Source organism: Gekko japonicus, unplaced genomic scaffold (genome assembly GCF_001447785.1).
Source record: "Gekko japonicus isolate JY-2015 unplaced genomic scaffold, Gekko_japonicus_V1.1 scaffold80, whole genome shotgun sequence".
NCBI classification, from domain to species: Eukaryota; Metazoa; Chordata; class Lepidosauria; order Squamata; family Gekkonidae; genus Gekko; species Gekko japonicus.
The window spans coordinates 196,685-216,375 of record NW_015168047.1 but is presented as its reverse complement, the minus strand read 5'-3'; the positions used below and the strand labels follow the sequence as shown (position 1 = coordinate 216,375).

Sequence of the window (19,691 nt, the reverse complement as noted above, 5' to 3'; positions counted from 1 at the left end):
GTCTTGTAAAAATACTCAAAATGACTATGTACATTTGTTTCAGAAATACTGCAACACTGGGACATGAACACAAGAAGCCACCTTTTACTGAGTCAAACCACTGATCTATCAAGGTCAGTATCAGTTATTCTAACAGGCAACTGCTCTCCAGGGTCTCAAATAGAGATCTTCCCCCATCACCTCATTGGGAGACACCAGGAATGAAACCTGGAGGACCTTCTGCATACAAAGCAGATGTTCTACCACTAAGCCACACACACACACACACACACGCCCAGGGCCGGATTTAGACTTGCTGAGGCCCTAAACTATACAAAACCCAGAGGCCCCCTACTGTTTTAAATTACATCAGCTGGTCTCAGAAAAATTTAAAATATATACGCCTTTTTAATATTTGAAATCATTTTTTATATTGTGTTTTTATTTGAGACCCCAGCAGATTGCGAGGCCCTAAGCTGTAGCTTATTTAGTTTATGCGTAAATCCGGCACTGCGCACGCCCCAAGAGCACAGAGATGACCAAACGTGCTTTTGTACAACTGATGATATTACGTTTCCTATTCATACAGACAAAAAAGTGGCTACTCTAAATCACCAGGTAGGAGAAAAGAGGAACAAGGTGCAGGTTCAGCAGTGTTATTAGACCTTCTACATCTATGCGTATCACTATATGCTTCATCAGGGGATCTTACACAGAAATGTCTCTGATTCCCACCTTGAACAACCAGATCCAATCCAAATCACCACACACACCAAAGATTACTAAACAACAGTTAGGACAGACATATTTTTAAAATACTCAAATGTAATGAAGAACTATGTCTGATTAACTTGAATCGTTTTAGCTATGGTGTGGTTCTTTTTTGAAAAGTTGCTTTCATAAATAAGCTTGAAGTAGTTTACAGAATTAGGATTAATTTACACAATCACCAGCATTCCAAAAGAGGTACGTGGCCTTGCTAAAGATTCTTGAAAAGGTTCACAAAGCACGAATTGTTCACAATCTTTCAGCAAACGGTGACTCAATTGCCTGCTGCATAGAGGGCCTTCAGCTCAAGCCAAGAGCTAAATGGAACAAGGAGTTGCACCTTTTGTCCCAGCCGAGATTGCAGACTATGACACAATATTAATAACAGATCAGTGAAATATTAAACAATATGCTTAAGAACTTACAGAAAAACCCATCGACATCCCACCAGTTTTAAGAATGCACTTGTAGTAGCACTTGTATAAAGAAGAGAAGAGATTGGATTTATGCCCCGCCCTTCACTACCCAAAGGTGTCTCAGAGTGGCTTACAAACTCCTTTCCCTCCCCCTCCCCACAACAGACACCCTGTGAGGTAGGTGGGGTTGAGAGAGCTCTTGACAGAAACTGCTCTTTTTCAAGAATAGCTCTTATCAGAACTACGGCTTGCCCAAGGTCATCCAGCCAGGTGCAAGTGGAGGAGTGGGGAATCAAACCCGGTTCTTCCAGATTAGAGTCTGCACACTTAACCACTACACCAAACCACTACACCAAAAATATGAACAGCTCCAAGACTTAAGGGGCTGATCCCTGTATCCCTTGATATCACAGGAATGGGGAAAAGGGAACCACTGGCTATGTTTCTAACCACCTGCTAGATCTTGTACATATATAAGAATGATCTAAGGAAGCAGCTGTTTAGTATGCATAATACATTCATGCCTAATTTTGCAACAAACTGTTCACAGTGCAATTTAACTCTCTATTAAAAAAAATAAAACCTGTTTCGTCTTAATTTTTTTCCTAAGAAATGCTGTTTTTTTAAAGTCTTAATCAGTTAAGACATGTCAAGAAGTGTCAATAAAACAATTACTGGCATTTGCAACACTGGGGTACTGAGTCAAAGATTTCCAACAACTTATTTCTCAGCTTCGCAGAAACCTGGGCATTCATCAAACAGGAACATTTTGATGAGGGCATCACGGCCACACAGTGTACTGTATTGCACCAGTGATGAAACTGGGAGAAATAAGGGAAGTTGAACACTGCAAGATGCAACAGGTTCTTCACTTATACTCAGAATTAATGAGGCTTATGCCTCTGATAAGACATCACTAACCTTTTTTTTTTTATTGTAACAGCGATTAGCCAGCAATATAAAACCAGAAAAAATAAATTACAATGGCCAAAGACTAACCTTTTTAGGTTTAAAGGTCATTATAGAGAAAATACCAAAAAAATTAAAGACCTTCTAAAAGCAGATTATAAGTAAAGGTAAAGGTTCCCTTGCTCGAAAGCCAGTCGAATCCGACTCTAGGGTTGCGGTGCTCATCTCCGTTTCAAAGCCGAAGAGCCAGCGCTGTCCGAAGACGTTTCCGTGGTCATGTGGCCGGCATGACTAAACACCAAGGCGCACGGAACGCTGTTATAAGTAAAGCTTTCATATTTAAGATTCACCATTGAATACTCTTGACAAGTAGTCCCAAATCTTGGTGAGCCTATGTCATGGACAGCCCTGGGTTAACATGGGAAGAGGAATCCTCAGAGGAGGAGGAGGACCACCTGCCCCCAAGCCCTGTCTTGGCACATGCTTCCAGTGAGACTTGACTTTCCAATGCCTCCTCAAAGGGACCCTAGGCCTATACCACCATTGTCCCCTGAACCAACAGGGCCTTCTGGCCTAGAGGTCCCAGCATGGACCCTGTCCCCACGACCAGACCTAGCATCTCCTGAAGGATGCTAGGAGCAGAGGAGGCAAAGGGCTAGGGCTGAGGCATGGACCAGCAGCAGGAGGGTGCGCCTGGTGGCCCATGTCCTCCTCTCTGCTAAAGAAATGGTAGGAGAGACAAATAAGTCACCACCTCAGCTCGTGAAAAGAAGCCTAACATGTAGGAAAACTCCATATATAAGGCTACAGAAAGGCTGCAGCCAGTGTGGGATCAACTTGTCTGTGGCTCTGCTGATAATCCTACCATTACCTGACTTGTTTAAGATTCTGGAACCTTGCTACCTGACTTTGGACTATGACTCTAGACTATGCTACTGAACTCCGGACTCTGAGTTTGGACTATGTTCCATTTTGGGAGCTAGGGCTAGTCACATAAGCAGTTAAGATTTTGACACCTAGATGACTGTCAAAGTAATACATCAAGTCTTGCTCTGGAGGGGGGGCAATGGAAAGTCATCTGCTGTCTGACACCTCAGGTGCACCTTTCCAGATACTTGATCACCCCACTCTTAGTTTGCATACAATCCCCAAAATTGTAGGTACAAGAACCCATAGGATCCAGGGGAAACAGTTCATTAATCTGAGCCCTTTTGGAGGGAATGTTTGAATTAAGTGCCCCCCCCTCCAATCAAATAAGTACTTCTTCTTCCCTTGCATCTCCTGAAACAAGAACCCACAAAAGCGGGTCCTTCATCAGCATTATCTCTGCCAGTTCCATTAGCTTTCAGCCATGGAGCTCTTGACCAGTCTCACAAGGGAAACACAATGATTACAAAAGCCTTACAAATCAGGTGATCCAGAAACTGGATTTTAATTTTGTTTCTATGTTGTGTGTTTCCACTTATTCGCCAGTCTCTGTGTCCTTAGAAGAAACCTTTTCAAATTGGATCTTTACTTCAAGAGACTTTCTGTGCTAATCTTCCCTTTATGAACTGGCTGCTCATCTTACTCTATCAGGATTAGAAAGGGAGAGGTGGTTGTCTTGCAGAGACGAGGAACTCACTGGGCTGCCCTAAAACAAGGAAAGTACTTTTCATGTCACATAACGTGTTCCAGCAGTGGAGGTCCAGGACTGGCCTGGAGCAGTCCATCAGTGTCTACCAAACTGGTGGCAGTCTACCAATGTCCAGCTGTATTCAAGAGCTCTGTTTCCCATGCCTAAAGCCTCCTTCAACCATATAGGTCTACAGCTGATCCAGCACACCTTTACAGGTATTGCCCATGATGATGAGCTACCTGTAGCATGAAACACTCCATGTTTCCTTACTGACAAAGGGAGGAATCTGGAAAGGAAGGATAACTGTGGGGGGATGTTGTGGGCCAGCCAGAGCTGGATGTCCTGGATCAGTCAGAGCTCAGCAGTAGCAAGCAGCAGCAGGGACTTCTCAGGAGGAGAAAAGCTTCATGTAGCCAGCCCTGAGCCAGCAGAAGAAGAGTTGCAGGCTCATCAAGGCTCACAATCAGCAGCTGACACAGTCACCAGCACCCAGCCCTGATGCAGCAGGTGAGCCTCAGTTGGAGACTAGCCCACCAGGCTCATCTCCACCCTTCAAGTGCCAAAGACAGAGGCTCAGAAGTGCACATCTCATGGCTCATCGCCAGCTGCTGGCTGATGAAAGCTTGGAGTAGCCGCAGAGTTACTCCAATGCAGCTGGCTGCTAATGAGGTCTTGTTAGGAAGTGCCTACAAAAACCAGCTCTGGGAGCCTGTGTGTGGGAGCACCAACAAGTCATTTTGCTAGACTCAGCAGCCATAACTCTTGAACCTGCCTCACTTGTGTGACCCTGGACCGGCTCTTGGACTTTGACTTGTGAACCTATGGACTGCAAATGACCCTCAGCCTTCCTGACTATGCTATCTGGACAACTTCTCTGGTATTGAATCTCTGGCTTGTAACTATTTGGACTGAACTATTTGGACTCTGTTGTATGGCTCAGCTCATAATCTGCTCGCCTGTCTGACCTGCCTTACAGCAGGGGAGCAATCTGAGGGGTATTCTTGGCTAGGAACTACAGTGGGAGATTGAATATTTTTGCAGGTCTCTAGTTCCAATTGGCCTTCTCGCATATGTTAACCTACCCATCCACTCTGGTCATCTTCCAAGGCCCTGCTTTGGACCAGGCCAGTCAACATTCTGGCTGCAGTATTCTGTATCAACTGTTACTTCTGGACAGTCTTCCAACAGCAGCCCCACACAGAATGCATTGCAGTAATATAACCTAGCCCCTTCTGAGGAAAAACAGGGGACGGTCCATCACAGTACCTCCTGCATTATGGCCTTTTAGCATCACAGAAATAAAGGACACCATGTGAGCGTGTGCGTGTGCATATGCATGTATGTATTTACCTGAATGCCAAATGAGAGTAGCACTGCACGGACCTAATAAAGTGAGCAATGGTCCACAAAAGCTTATGCCACAATTCAGCTGTTGGCCTTAAGGGAGCCACAAGAGGCTTCCCCCCACCCCCTTTGACAATAAACCATATCGAGTGTCAAATCCTCACCAAGTACTATCTATCAAAATAATCTCTGAGTTTCCAAGAAAAAATAAGGGTTTAAAGCAGAGTGCAGCAACATGTGGTTCAGGAACCAAATAGACCTTTGTGAGCCCCCGAGGATGCTCACCTCTCCCCATTACCGTAGATGGTAGCAAAGCAGGGGGTAAGCTTAGGCTGTCACAAGAGCTCCAGAATTTGAATGACAACACCTAGAAGCGGTGGTGTGGCACACACATTATGCCTTCATCCTGCCTTGCCACTCTCGAGAGGACCATGGTGTATTTAGGTTAAGATGTCAAAACTGCAGCACCATATATGAAGCATAAACTCTTTCTATTTTATATTAATATTTTTGCAATCATTTGTGGTATTTTATAATTAATTTATTATAATATTTTAAGTATAAAGTCAATGTGATACAAAACAAATTGTAAATTACATTAAAAAATACAACACACGCCCCACGGGGCTATGAGTCAACATAGAAGCCTTGATGGTGACAAAGATACAAAGGAACTGTAAGACTATGAAGACCAATGTAATCTTGTTTCTGGTGCCTTCTTCAGGTCTTACAGAGACAGCTTTGAAGGCTTTTATAGGCCTTCAGAGCCCACTTATGGGTGGGGCCTGCCCATATAATGGCATATAAGGCCTATAAAAGTCTTCAGAGCTCACTCTGGGAGCTCAGTTGAGTCAGGCCGCCCACTCGACTGAGCTCCAAGACTCTCAGTTGAGCCAGCCCAACGCAGAGGTGGGCTCTGAAGACATTTAAATGCCTTTGGGTTGGGCCACAGGCTGGTAGTGGGCTCCAACGGCATTTAAATGCCTTCGAAGCTCACTTCCAAACCCACCCATGGAGGTTCGTGGGTGGGTTTGTGGAACGAACCAGCCCCCTGAACCAGTCTGGATTCATGCCGAACCGGGGTTCCCAGTATGCCCTCAACATTTTATGAAATGCATGCTTAGCTAACTAAGGGGAGTAGTTTGAAAATACACCTCATTTCTCACCATCAAAAATATCATCAATGTACTACTTAATATAAAACTGCAAGTAAAAGAGTAATGGAATTTTCAGACAGATCTTTTTAACACACACCCATTCCCCAAATTCAGTTTAAAGCAATGGTTTTGATGTCAACTTCTCTTATCTCTGTGGCTTATCAAAGAACAGTGACTCCGTAACATCTTGATTCTCTGAAGAAAGATTACCTGGGAAATGTGATTGATTGAGGACTCCATTCTCCGGAGCTGTGACGCTTGGATGTCCAGTAGTTGGAGCACATTGTTTGCCAGTGCATTGATCTGATAAGCAACACTGGCTAAAGATTGAGTGGTGTATGCTTTGGTCTCTTCTAATGCTTTCCTTTTGTCTGGAGCCTAAAGGAGGAAGGGGGACAGAGAGGAGGAAAGATTTGTTATTTCTTAAGTTCAGAGAGATGGAGGAAAAGCACACTCTTTAAACATTTAGATCACCCAGAAAGACCTTATTACTTGGTTACACAATCCGATACGGTGGAACTGGAAATTTCTATCACCCAAAGAGAAGACAGGCTAAAAAGCTGGAAGCATATGGTCTTATTTAAGAAACTCTGCCACTAGTTCAATAAATAAATTATAATTCACTGAAATAACACTTCTGTAACGGTCCCGTATCTTTTCTCTTGCCAGATAAACAATCCCAATACTCCTAGAGTGTATTTCATGACTTTCCCCACAATGTGGGGGTGTTCTCTCCTGTACAAGTAGCCCCCAAAAAACCAAACCCTTACAACTATGTATACTGGTTATTGCAATGGGAAGGACAGAGAGTAATTAAGCCAGAACAGAGAAAAAACTTAATTATGAGAACTATGAACATATGAAGCTGGGACCTTCTGCGTACAAAACAAGATGCTCTACCAATGAGCCATGGCTCCTGACTCTTATAAACTCTCCTTAGAGAAGTTGGGAAGGTAGATAAATTAAACTCTTCCACCCAAACATCCTACAGAAAAAGCAGCATCTGCATGGTTGTCCTCAAGCCAACATCCAGGAAGAAACTCTGCACTCTGTAATTCATATAAGGGCCATGGCTAACTTGGCAAGATTTGAAAGCCTCTGAGCTCCTGGAATTTTGGCATTGTTGGAGGAGGAAGAGATGGACTGAAGCCATACTTGAACCTGATGTGTATGCAATGTTCTAATCTAACAGTTAGATAAAATGTGCCACAGGGTCATGTGTGCTGCATTGATAATCATACTAGCCATAGTCAGCTTTAACTAACACAAGCCTGTTTTGAACCACGGTTTGAAGCTAACCAAGGTTTGATGCTGATTTGCAAACCCTGGTGAGAGGGAGAATGGTGTGGTGGTTAGAGTGTTGGGAGTAGGACCTGCAACATCCTAATTAAAATCCCCACATTGCCATAGAAATGTGCTGGCTAACCTTCCACTAGCCACACTCTCACATCCAAATCCACCTCACAGGGTCATTGCAAGGATGAAAGAGGCACATAAGCCATTCAGAGTTTTAGTAAAAACATACTAGACAGATAAGCAACAATGCAGGCATAATGCTGCACTCTGTTCGCTCTGAAAGGCAAAGACGGAATGATTCTTCAAGCAAGCACAAACTCAGTCGCCCAGCCAATGGAATTGTTACATATACACTCAGTCCTCCAGGACCACAATCTTGGCACACAGCTGACTGACACACACTGTAAGAGCAATCTTTTTGCCTTTTCGGGATTATTAGTACAGAAACAAGTAAACAATTCAGACACATTACTGCTCTGAAAGTAACGAAGGAAGTACATCAATTCCTTTTAGAGCACCACTTCATAGCTACCAAAGTGCTTCTGTCAAAGCAGGAAATATTACTATTGACAAATTGAAATGCACAAGCAGGAAGACTTGTTTTTCAGCTGCTTAAAAGGGAAAGAAAAAACCACACACACAGGTCTATGCAATCTTAAATCTGAGAAGTGAAGCAAGCTTATCAGGAAATGCAGTTCTCGGTTGGCCCTCAACCAAGCTTTGTATTTCCGGACTCCAGTTCATGCAAGCTTGCGCCTTCAACCGTGCATCATTAACTTGCTCATCTCCAGATCTTCTGTCTACTATTAAACACTGGCTTATTTTGGTCAATAGAGCAGAGAGGAAAGCAGACAAGGAAAGATTCTTCTGTTCACAGGGAAAGCAGAAGCAGCCAGGAAGACATGATTATAGGGCTGTGGCACTGTGCAACTGCTACAAACCATCTATTTCCACAGCTGTTCCTGACACCCTACACCAGGCTTTCCCACAAGATATTTATACTAACCTTAATCTATAATGCTACTTCAATAAAAACAGTATTTGTGCTGGCTGGAAAAATGCCAACCAGCAAGATAACTGAAGTGAAAGAGTTCTATAGACTCTGAACCTATCACGCTCTCAAAATTGTCACAGTTTTGCAACACAGCTATAGCAGTTTGGATGGAGTGCTCTCTCCTCCCCATCCCATTTTCAGCCTTCCAAGGCCCCTGTGAAGCCTGAATACCACATCTAAATGGAGACACCGATATCTCTATATAGATGCAGTAGTTATATCTCCAGGGGGAATGTATACTTCTCATTTACAACTCAGTCCCTAGTGGCACCTTTGTGTAACCTGAAACCGTACAAGCATGTCCTGCTTACAATCTAATTAAATGTCTGTAGAAACTAGCTTCCTACATTTTGGTACAAAGAGATCTCCTCAGATATGCCTTCAACCATCTTTATTCGTAAGCTTCAGAAAGAAGAACACTGTGTGACTCAAACAGCATTCACACATTTTAGAGCAGCAGTTGGTCCAAATAATGTCACTTCCATGTTTAGTTCTTCTATTTGGCTTTTAATTGAAGTGTTACTATTTTTGCCTGAGGCAAAATAAAGACCAGCAGTGTAGCCTAAACGGACTAGGCCCTGTGTTGCCTGAGCACCCAAGTAACCGATCACCTGGAGACACATTAAGAACCAAGAAGAAGAGAAGAGATTGGATTTATACTCCACCCTTCACTATCCAAAGGAGTCTCAGAGCGGCTTACAAACTCCTTTCCCTTCCCCTCCCCACAACAGACACCCTGTGAGGTGGATGGGGCTGAGAGAGCTCTGGCAGAAACTGCTCTTTTTCAAAGACAGCTGTGCCAGAGCTTGTGACTGACCCAAGGTCACATCAGCAGGTGCAAGTGGAGGAGTGGGGAATCAAACCCGGTTCTCCCAGATTGGAGTCCACACACTTAACCACTACACCAAACTTAACCACTACACCAAATGCATTTGAGGGCCAACACAGGTCCCAGAAACTTCTTGAGTCTGTGGGAACCTTTGGAATTCTGTCAATAGCGTGGTGGGCACAGCCCCAGAATAGCTGCAGCAGGAGGCAGAGCCAACCACAAAATGACTGCCATGGGAGGCGGAGCTCCACACACATACACACACACACACACACAGGAAGTCTAAGTGCAGGGGAGAAAAGCGGTGTGTTTGTCTCTCTCTCTGTGTGTGTATGAAAATGGGAGAATAAGAATAAAATCAACACTGTGGTGGCAGCACCAGGAAAAGTGCTGGTGGGTGCCACAGCACCCTCAGGCATCATGTTGGGGACCCCGGTGTACAAAATGCAGGCAATGTCAGAAGGGGGTTGAGTACTACTTTTTAACACCCCCACAACTGAACCAGACAGTGTTCAAAGAAGTCAGTAAAAGAAAGATCTTACTGTCACCTGGTATCCATAAAGCAGCAGCAATTGCTTTGGGAAGCAGGTTTTTAAAGAGATGGTAAAACCAAAACAGAACAGGGAAAACTCCATTCCAGTTTGGTATAGACACGGGAAGCAACATGGTAAAAAGCTCAAAAAAGGGCTTGGGAGAACAAAGAGAAAGGGTCTGGTCACAGATGGGTTCATTTTGAATGAGGACTACAATATTAAGAGAGGGCGAAGAAAGGAAAACACAGTATAGGACAGAATGTTAGGATTAAGACCATGAAGTTAATGTAGAAGAAGTAAGATTTAAGTAGAACGGACTATTTTTTCTTTAGCTGCCTAGCTAAGAATATATGTTTGAAACTGCAAGGTAGCAGGCCCACTCCAGTGACAAAGTCTCTCAGCTCCAGTGACAAGGTGTCTGGAACAAAGGAATAAACAGGCAAGTTTAGCTGACATGTGAGTTCAGCAGCAGGTTAAGGAAGCCAGGGCACTAGTCTCTCTCTCTTTTTTTTAAATTCAAATTTTTATTATTTTAACATACACAATAACAATGTATAACAGGGTGATTAAAGTCAAAACAATATAGTGCGAGAGGTATTTACATAACAACTGTGGAAACAACATAATGCATGGCCGAATTGTACCTTGAACAATGTCTTTAGCACAAGAATATCACTGATTTCAAAAATACAGTAGGTTTGTAAGGTGTTCGTTCTTTGGGATGATTTCACCTTCTGCAAGGTATTGGATTACTGGGAACCAAACTACCTGAAATTTTTTAGCATTGTCTTGTGTTTGATGATAAGTCATTTTTCCATAGATAAAGTGTTCCCATAGTTTATTTTGCCAGTCAGGTATGCTTGGAATGGCCTTTCCCTTCCACTTCTGTGCAATGGTTATTCTAGCTATTGCTAGTAGTGTCGAAATTAATATCTTTTGTGTTTTCCTTTCACAGGTATCTGGGGGTACATCTAACAGGACCGTCTCAGGCAGGACAGGTAAGTCGAATCCTATAATGATATTAATCTGTGCCAGAATTTGAGTCCAGAATGCTTGAATGTATGGGCAGGCCCACCAGCAATGTAGAAAGTCACCTATTTGGCCACAGCCTTTCCAGCAGTTTTTGTTAAATTGTGGGTTGATCTTGTTTAAACGTGCAGGTGTGAGATAGCATCGGTTTAGTGTTTTGAAAGAGTTGAGTTTAATATTGAAGATCCTAGAGGTCAAATTTGACGATGACCAGATATCTGTCCAGTGTTCTGGTTGAATTCTGTTCTGACAGTCCTTCGGGCACTAGTCTCTCCATGTCCCAAATAGGGTAAACAGACTTTCCACAAACAAATCCACATAAACAGGAAATTTATAAAAGGGGGATTCAAAAACAAAAACAAAAAAACAATTCTGAAGGTAGAATGCTAGCAGGGAGTTGTGGGCTATCCAGTGTATTACACTGAGCATAACATGTATGACTATCTGCTGGGGAACAGCTATCCAGAAGGCACCCACTAATCTGTGGAGTGACCCAAGGGGCAGTGCTTTCCTCAATGCTGTTCAACATCTATATGAGCCCCCTTGCCCAGACTGCCCGGAGACATGGACTGGGCTGTCACCAATATGCGGATGACACCCAGCTCTATCTGTTGCTGGACAGCCAGTCAGACTCTAGTCTGGGAGATCTGGACCTGGCGTTGAAAGCTGTGGCTGGCTGGCTTAGACTGAGCCAACTGAAATTGAATCCGACGAAGACGGAGGCCCTGTGCCTGAGTTGGAGTGGTCCAAGGTTAGGGATTTCTCTCCCGACCTTCGATGGAGCGCCGTTGGTGCCAGCACCAGAGGTTAGGAGTTTGGGAGTGCTCCTGGACACCTCCTTAATGATGGAGGCCCAGGTAGCAGCCACTGCGAAATCTGCCTTTTACCATCTATGGCTGATTAAGCAGTTGGTTCCCTTCACTGAACGCAATGACCTGGCTACAGTGAACCACACAATGGTCACCTTGAGATTAGATTACTGCAATGCTCTTTAAATGGGGCTGCCCTTGACCCAAATCCGGAAGCTGCAGCTGGTGCAGAATGCAGCGGCAAGGCTGTTGTTGTGTCTTCCTGTGTGGGAACACATCCAGCCCACCCTAAAGACACTGTACTAGCTGCCTATAGCATACCAGATACGGTTCAAGGTGCTGGTTCTGTCAAGGGTTGATATACGATCCGGGTGACATCCAGTTTAGAGCAAAGGGTTTGAAGTTGCAAGTAAGTAAACCAATTTATCTGTTTTTGTAATTTTCGCTCCATTGCATTCTTAGACAAAAATTATGTCCTATCAGTCAGGTCTACCAGACATGTCATCTGTTGTTTCTTCCAGAGTGCTAACTCAGTTGTGGTTGTATTACAAAGGGTGTAAATCTGGAGATTTGTGGAAGGAGTTTCGAGGGAAACTGTTCATTAATGATTAGAGTTGGGAGTAAGCAGTGAAGTGGCTAAATTTGCAGATGACACTAAGTTGATCAGAGTGGTGAGAATCAGGGAGGATTGTGAAGCACTCCAGAGGGCTCTGTCGAGGCTGGGTGAGTGGGTGTCAATGTGGCAAATGAGGTTCAATGTGGGCAAATGCAAAGTAAGGCAAACTGGAGCCAAAAATCCTAACTATAAATACATGTCGATGGAGTCCAAACCAACGGAGACTAATCAGAAGAGAGATCTTGGAGTTGTGGCAGATAATTCATTGAAAATGTTGACTCAGTGTGTGACAGCAATAAAAATGGCAAATGCTTGGAAACTAAGCAGGGCCAACCCTGGCAAGTATTTGGATGGGAGACCTCCAAAGAATACCAGGGTCAGGAGACAGAGGCAGGCAATCAAGCCACTTCTCTGAACAGCCTCCATGGACCAGTAGGAGTCGCCAGAGGTTGCCATGACGTCCAGGCACACACACACACACACACACGCAAAAATACCAAAAAAAAAGGCAAATGCTGTGCTGAGGATTATTAGGAAGGTGATTGAAAACAAATCAGCCAGTATCATAAATCCCCTGTATAAATCAATGGTGCAGCCTCATTTGGAATACTGTGTACAGTTCTGATCACCGCACCTCAAGAAAGATACTATAGCATTGGAAAAAGTGCAGAAAAGGGCAACTAAAATGATTAAGGGGATGGAACACTTTCCCTATGAAGAAAGGTTAAAGAGGTTAGGGCTCTTTAGCTTAGAGAAACGACGATTGAGGGGTGACATGACAGGGGTTTACAAAATTATGTATGGGATAGAGAAGGTGGAGAAAGAAGTACTTTTCTCTCTCACAATACAGGAACTCGTGGGCACTCAATGAAATTAATGAGCAGTGGGTTTCGAATAGATAAAATGAAGTACTTCTTCACCCAAAGAGTAATTAACATGTGGAATTCACTGCTGCAGAAGTGGTGACAGCTTCAAGCAAAAAGAGCTTCAAGAGGGGATTAGACAAACATATAGAGCAGAGGTCCATCAGTGGCTATCAGCCACAAGGTATTAATGGAACATTATGTCTGGGGCAGTGATGCTCTGTATTCTTGGTGGTTGGGGGGCAACAGTGGGAGGACTTCTGGAGTCCAGCCCCGCTGGTGGACCTCCTGATGGTACCTGGGTTTTGGCCACCATGTGACATGGAGTGTTGGACTGGATGACCCATTGGCCTGATCCAACACGGCTTCTCTTATCTTATGTTCTTAAACTTAAGACAGGAGACTAATAGATTTCAGACTTAGTTCAACAAAAAGACTTTCTGACATCAAAAGAATAAGAATTTAATTCCTGAATATTTCCCCATGAATTATTTTCTTCCCAACCCATAAAGCCAATTCAGTCAGGTAACATCAATGGTATTTACACTTTCTCAGACCATATTTAACTAGGTGCTGGTCATGCACTTAAAAATAAACTTAAGACACCTAGGCACCCAGTATCACATGTAAACTGTATCACCTTGCCTGTCCATTCAGAATTAGCATGCTAGTGCTCCCTGGCCCATGTGGGCACCATTCCAGAGTTGCACCTGCAAGAGCCAGTAATCTGGTTTAAGACACAAGGTCAGGTAAGACACACAGTTTGTGCATGTGGGGTTTTTTTTTACACATGCCTGGTTTTGAAATCAGGCTTCAGAATATGCTAATCACCCATTAAAAACAATTCTGTCTCCCAAGATTACATTGGATGGACCCTTCACATGTACTTGTGGGAATTAAGCAACAGAACCTGTGCTATGAATGACAATCATCCCAGCTTCAGTTCTCAGCACTTCCAATTAAAAAAAAAATGTTTCAGCTTGATAAGAGGGATAGGAAAACCTCTTCCAGAGACTGCAGAGACCCAACGTCAATCACAGAGAGCTGTACTGAGCCAGATAACCCCCTATAAAGGACCTTCATACATTTATGAGGTGTATGTGCTTGAGCCTTAGGTACTACAAGATGCTGATAGGGATGCCTATCACAAGGAAGACAAACAGAAAATCAGAATAGCCATGCTGGATCAGACCAACAGTTCAAGTCATCCAGTATCCTGTTTCTAACAGTGGCCAATGAGACACATCAAGAAAGCTCATAACACGTCACGCAACCAGCCTCACCTGCTGGCAACTTTCTAGCTTCTGACAAGCAAAGGCATTCTCTATTATTACCTAGGTGGCTTCATTCAGCTATTATAGCCTATAGGCAAATGATATAGCTATTGTCCATATACCCACCCAGCAATAATAACTGAATGCCATCAAGTCACAACAGACTTATGGTGACTCCTCATTGAGGTTTTCAAGACAACAGATGTACAAGGGTGGTTTGCCAATGCCTTCCTCTGCATAGCAACCCAGTCCCATCTATGTATTAACCACAGACAACCCTGCTTAGCTCATGAGCTCTTACGAGTACAAGGCTAGTCTGGACTATTCAGTCTGCTAAACCTTGTTGTTGTTCAGTCACACAGCCGAGTCCAACTCTTTGCAACCCCACGGACCATACCACGCCAGGCCCTCCTGTCTTCCTCCGTCCTCCAGAGTTTGCTCAGTTTGCTAAACCTACCTAACCCCTTTTTAAATCCATTGTAGCTTATGGCTTGCATCACAATATAGCACTGAATTGAACAAGTTACTTGAAACTGTGTGTGGTACTTTCAGAGTCATTAGAATATGCTGCAAGGCAGTTTTACTTCCTAGGGCTTTTAACAGGATGTAAGCTGCAGGTATTTTCTTGGGAGGGCAGGTTAATTGGGGTTTTATTGTACTTTGAATGTTCTCAAATTCGGAACGGTAAACTGCCTTGAGCCACAAGAGAAAGGTAGAGTCTTTACAAAAATTAATAAATAGCAACTTATCCTCAGCCAACAGTAAGGTCAGACAGCCGCACTGAAACACTGTTGAAATTTGCTGTTCTCTAACGATTTAAAACTCCATATTTTCAAAATAGTTAGAATCACAACATCATCATCATCTGTAACTTGAACTGCTGCCCACTGTACAACACTAAAATACATCTGTAAACCTACATCCAATTATGCCTGTGCCTTCCTAATTGAAATCAGCAGGTCTTACACAGACATTAGCCAGATTGCTGCCAGTAAGTTCCTTACTTCCAAAAAGATCTGGCTTGCATTGCAGACAAAACTCTCCTAAAGATTCACTTAAGATGAAAGTTGAGGCTAGGCTTCAAGAACCATATGATCTATGCTTTGCACATTTCTCACAGGCATCAGTACACCTCTCAGCATGTTAAGGGAGTTTCTGTTATCTAGTAGCCCAGATCTCAGAAGCTAGGCAGGGTTAGCCCTGGCCAGTACTTGGATGGAAGACCACCAAGGAATAGCAGGGTTGCTACACAGGGACAGGCAATGACAAACTACCTCTGAACATCTCTTGTCTTGAAAACCCTACCGGTTGACGCAAGTCAGCAACTTGATGGCAAACCCCCCCCAAAAAAACTACAGACCGGAAGTGTTATTTGGCTGGGGTTTCAAGATTTTACTCCAGACTTAACACATATCTGGCTGTTTGTGGCAAAGAGATGGAGCTGCCAGCTGATCAGGAAATTCCTCACTGCTGTGGGGGATATTGCTAAATGTGCAGAGTCCATAGTGCTATACCCAGGACTTTGCAATGACAACTGTACATGTGGCTTCTTCTCTCTTCTTGTCTAAAACCAGGGGTCATTTCCTACAGGAGCGCACAGGAGCGGGGCTCCGGCAGTAAAGAGCAACAAGCCCCACCCCCTGCTCCCAGCAGCCCTCAGTCAGAGCAATAAGCAGCCAGGTAAGTTGCAGAGCCCCCCCCCTCCAGCCCCCCAGTCCAAAACAGTCCAGTGGCACCTTTAAGACCAAGTTTTATTCAGGTACAAGCTCTCCCTCCTCTGCCAGGACAGATCTGCACGTCCCCCCCCCCAATAGCTAGCAATCCAAAACAGTCCAGTGTAGCCTGAGTGATGGGTATTGCCTTCTGACACACTTCCGGTGATGTCAGGGGGTGTGGCATATGCAAATAAGTTATGCTAATGAGTTATGCCAATGAGCTCCTGCACCTCTTTTTCTACGAAATGACCCCTGTCTAAAACTACTGACTGTTCAGAAGAGAGAACAAGAACAGCCATCCTCTGGGCTATAATGGGACCTGCATTTTTAAGCCCTGTCAATACCGTCACAGTTAACAGTAGAGAGGAAGAGCTTCTTGAGGTAGAGAAGCCTGAGGAAGCCACAGGGCGATCGATCCAGAGGCCCCTGGGGTGGCTCAAGAGCCTCTGGGATTGTCTCCTATATCCTGAGGGAAGAGCTACAAGAGGAAGCATAGCTTTTTCACTGTTTTTTGTCCCTGCCCTACCAATGGGCTTTAAAAGGCACAAAGGAATCATGTTCCAATTACTCCTTCAAGGGAAGCATGGAGTCAGTCCTGCTTACAGCAATGTGTGGGATTGGAGGATGTAACTTTATGCAACCTGATTTAGATTTCTGGAAGGGGAACCTTGGGTTGGGTACAGAGGTATATAATGTTTTTCGTTGATATTATTCATTAAGAGTGTTACTGTAGGCATATTAATTTTAAAGTTGTCTTAAAATTTAACTCTTACAACTTATGTTCCACCCAGAAAAATAAAATGTTTTAACGTGCATACAATCCCAGTAACAATGTGGTAGATTTGTTTCTACTGAAAAGAAATGCCAAAAAAGTGCTTGGTTATACCATGCACAGCTTTTCACAAAGCTCTGCCATCTATGCATCGACTCACAAAAAGCAAATTGGATTACTTTAATCAGTTTACATATGACTTAAAGGATCTGCCCTCATCACATTTTACTTAGCATAGGATGCTATAACCTGCCAAATCCTGTCAAGACAGACAGTGGCCATCATGTGCAATTTTATGCAATTCACTTCTGCTAATTCATTTTCCTTTATTACTTAAGCTTTCTGAGAAATCTACAGAATTTAATTCTCACTTCCTGGCAAGTGAAGGGGTTGGCCACGTGCATGTCTTCCCCATGTTCACTGTCAGTCCCATTCATTCCAGGATTGAGAGATGAAACTCTGCTCTTCCACTATTTTCCCTATATACCACTTTAGTGGAGTATGGAACAGACATTTCCAAGGACCAAGACTGTAACCATTGCAGTGAATCTCTTTTTAGGGTTTTACAGGGGAGTATGGCTCAGCTCATAGACCTACATTATGTTGCTCATTACTCTGTTGTTCATCACCTAGAGCCCTGAGTAATCAGGGATTGGGCGATTCATAAAGCTAAAAAATAAATAAATAAATAAATAAAATACTTAGAGTTTATTGCAAACTATGGGATCCTCAACCTTGCTCTGAATATGCAAAAACATAAGGTAAAAAAAGAAAAGATGAAGACACGTTGGCAGCATCTATTATAGTTTCAGGAACCAAACAGTCTATAAGAAGTACTTTTATGCTGCGTACATCCCCTCGTCCTCTTCTCTAATCTAGAATCCCTTTCCACAATTTTACTTCGAGCATGCAGGCTTGCAAGTATTCAGGCATCTGGGGTCAACAAGAATTGTCTTCAAACACCTCAGCAAGGTAACCTTCTGCATGAAGGATTAAATTCTACACCTTGCAAAAAAAAGGGAAACAAGCCAAGATGGCACTCTGAATGTGGTGGGTGGAGCAACAGCCAAGTACTGCATGGCCAAATCCAAAACAGAGTGCCTGTAATCTGTGCGCGCGCACAAACCCCACTCCATCTGGGATGTGAGGATAACAGTTCCGTGTGCTGCCTCCAGAAGGGAAGCCAGCCTTAACCAAGGGCTTGTTCTAACACCATGTGTCAACTGGAGAGACTTGCCTTTTCTTTGTCCCTCTCGCACAAAGTTCCTCACCCACCTCACTGCATTCAACCGAGCCAGGCAAAGAATGGAACTGGCTGAGGCAGTTCTCTCCCCGTTCCTTTCCTTCTGCAGGGGAGCAAGAGGGACAGGAGGGAGAAAACACACATGGCTGGATTACTTTTGCTTTGTATCCCCCTCCTGAAGAATGGAAGCACATAAGACTTTGTGGAGACGGCCCTCCATGCAGTTTCTCTTCCTACCCTTCCCAAGACTTCAAGCCTTTAGTTCTTTAAAATGAAACATCTGGAGACAAGCACTACACAAGCCCAGCATCTCACTTAGAAAACAAACTCTCAGCAATATTTACTCGCACAATGTATACTCCCACCTTTCTGCCCTCAGCAGAGCCACATCTTTTGCACATCTGCCCAGTGCCTGCTCAGGTGATGAATCCTCGACACCATAAAAGCAAAATACCATATCTGTGTGTTTTATTTGGCTCACTGGCAGCCACCATTAGGCCATGCAGCAGAGAAATAAGTCCGTACCAGGGGCAGCTGCTACTGAATCCTTGCCTCTATGCCCTGGCAACAGAAAAGGAGACTTGCTCTGTCATCAAGGGATCCACTCCTGTACCGAACTAACAAAGCAGGCTCTAGGCCACAACAGCTTACGGTAGAAGAAAAACTTTGGTAGTCTTGCAGGTGCCACACAACTCCTGTTTATTTTCACTGTAGCTTCCTCTGGAAATTACAACCATACGGCCTTTGACATGGTTAAGCCTAGGCAGACTTCAACGATGAAAAAATTCTGAGCTTTTCCACTCAGCAGGATCCATCTGGTCTGTAGCCAAGAAGACAGTTGAAGGGGGAGGGGGACGAGAAGAAGGGAGAACAAACACAGGAAATAGCAAAAGAGATGCAGCCAGCTCATTTGTCTTAAGATGTTTTTCAAGACTAACCAAAAGAAAAACCTGCTTCACACCCACGGGATCTCATACATCCTCATTTCTACTGGAATTAATGATGCTGTGCAGAAGTATATTGACTCAGACCACCAGCTTGGAAAGTGCTCATTTTATTGCGTATATGGGAACTTGAACACTTGAAGCCATCTGATCCTGAGGCAGACACTTGGTCTATCAGGTTCTGTACTGCCTACTGTGACTTGCGGAAGGACCTCAGGTCCTTCAGAGCCAGTGTGGTGTCGTAGGTTAAGAATGGCGGACTCCAATCTGTAGAACTGGGTTTGTTTCCTCAACTCTTCCACATGAAGCCTGGTGGGTGACCTCGGGCCAGTCATAGTTCTCTCAGAACTCACTCAGCGCCATCTATCTCACAAGGTGACTACTGTGGGGAGAGGGAGGGAAGGCGATTGTGAGCTGCTTTGAGACTCCTTAGGGTAAGCAAAAGCAGGGTATAATAACCAACTCTTCTCTTCTTAAGAGAACATAAAAACATAAGAGACGCCAATGTTGGATCAGGCCAAAG

At 44.0% G+C, this 19,691-nt stretch overlaps 1 protein-coding gene across 9 annotated transcripts in view; it reads right to left on the bottom strand.

Moving 5' to 3' along the window:
• The window catches only part of ABI1 (abl interactor 1), a 140,498-nt gene that overhangs the window by 86,014 nt on the left and 34,793 nt on the right, over positions 1 to 19,691 (bottom strand). For all 9 annotated transcript variants that reach the window (XM_015414310.1, XM_015414311.1, XM_015414305.1 and 6 more), the window contains exon 2: positions 6,402 to 6,569. In XM_015414310.1, coding sequence (XP_015269796.1) covers positions 6,402 to 6,569 — 168 coding nt within the window. The remainder of the gene's footprint in view (positions 1 to 6,401; positions 6,570 to 19,691) is intronic.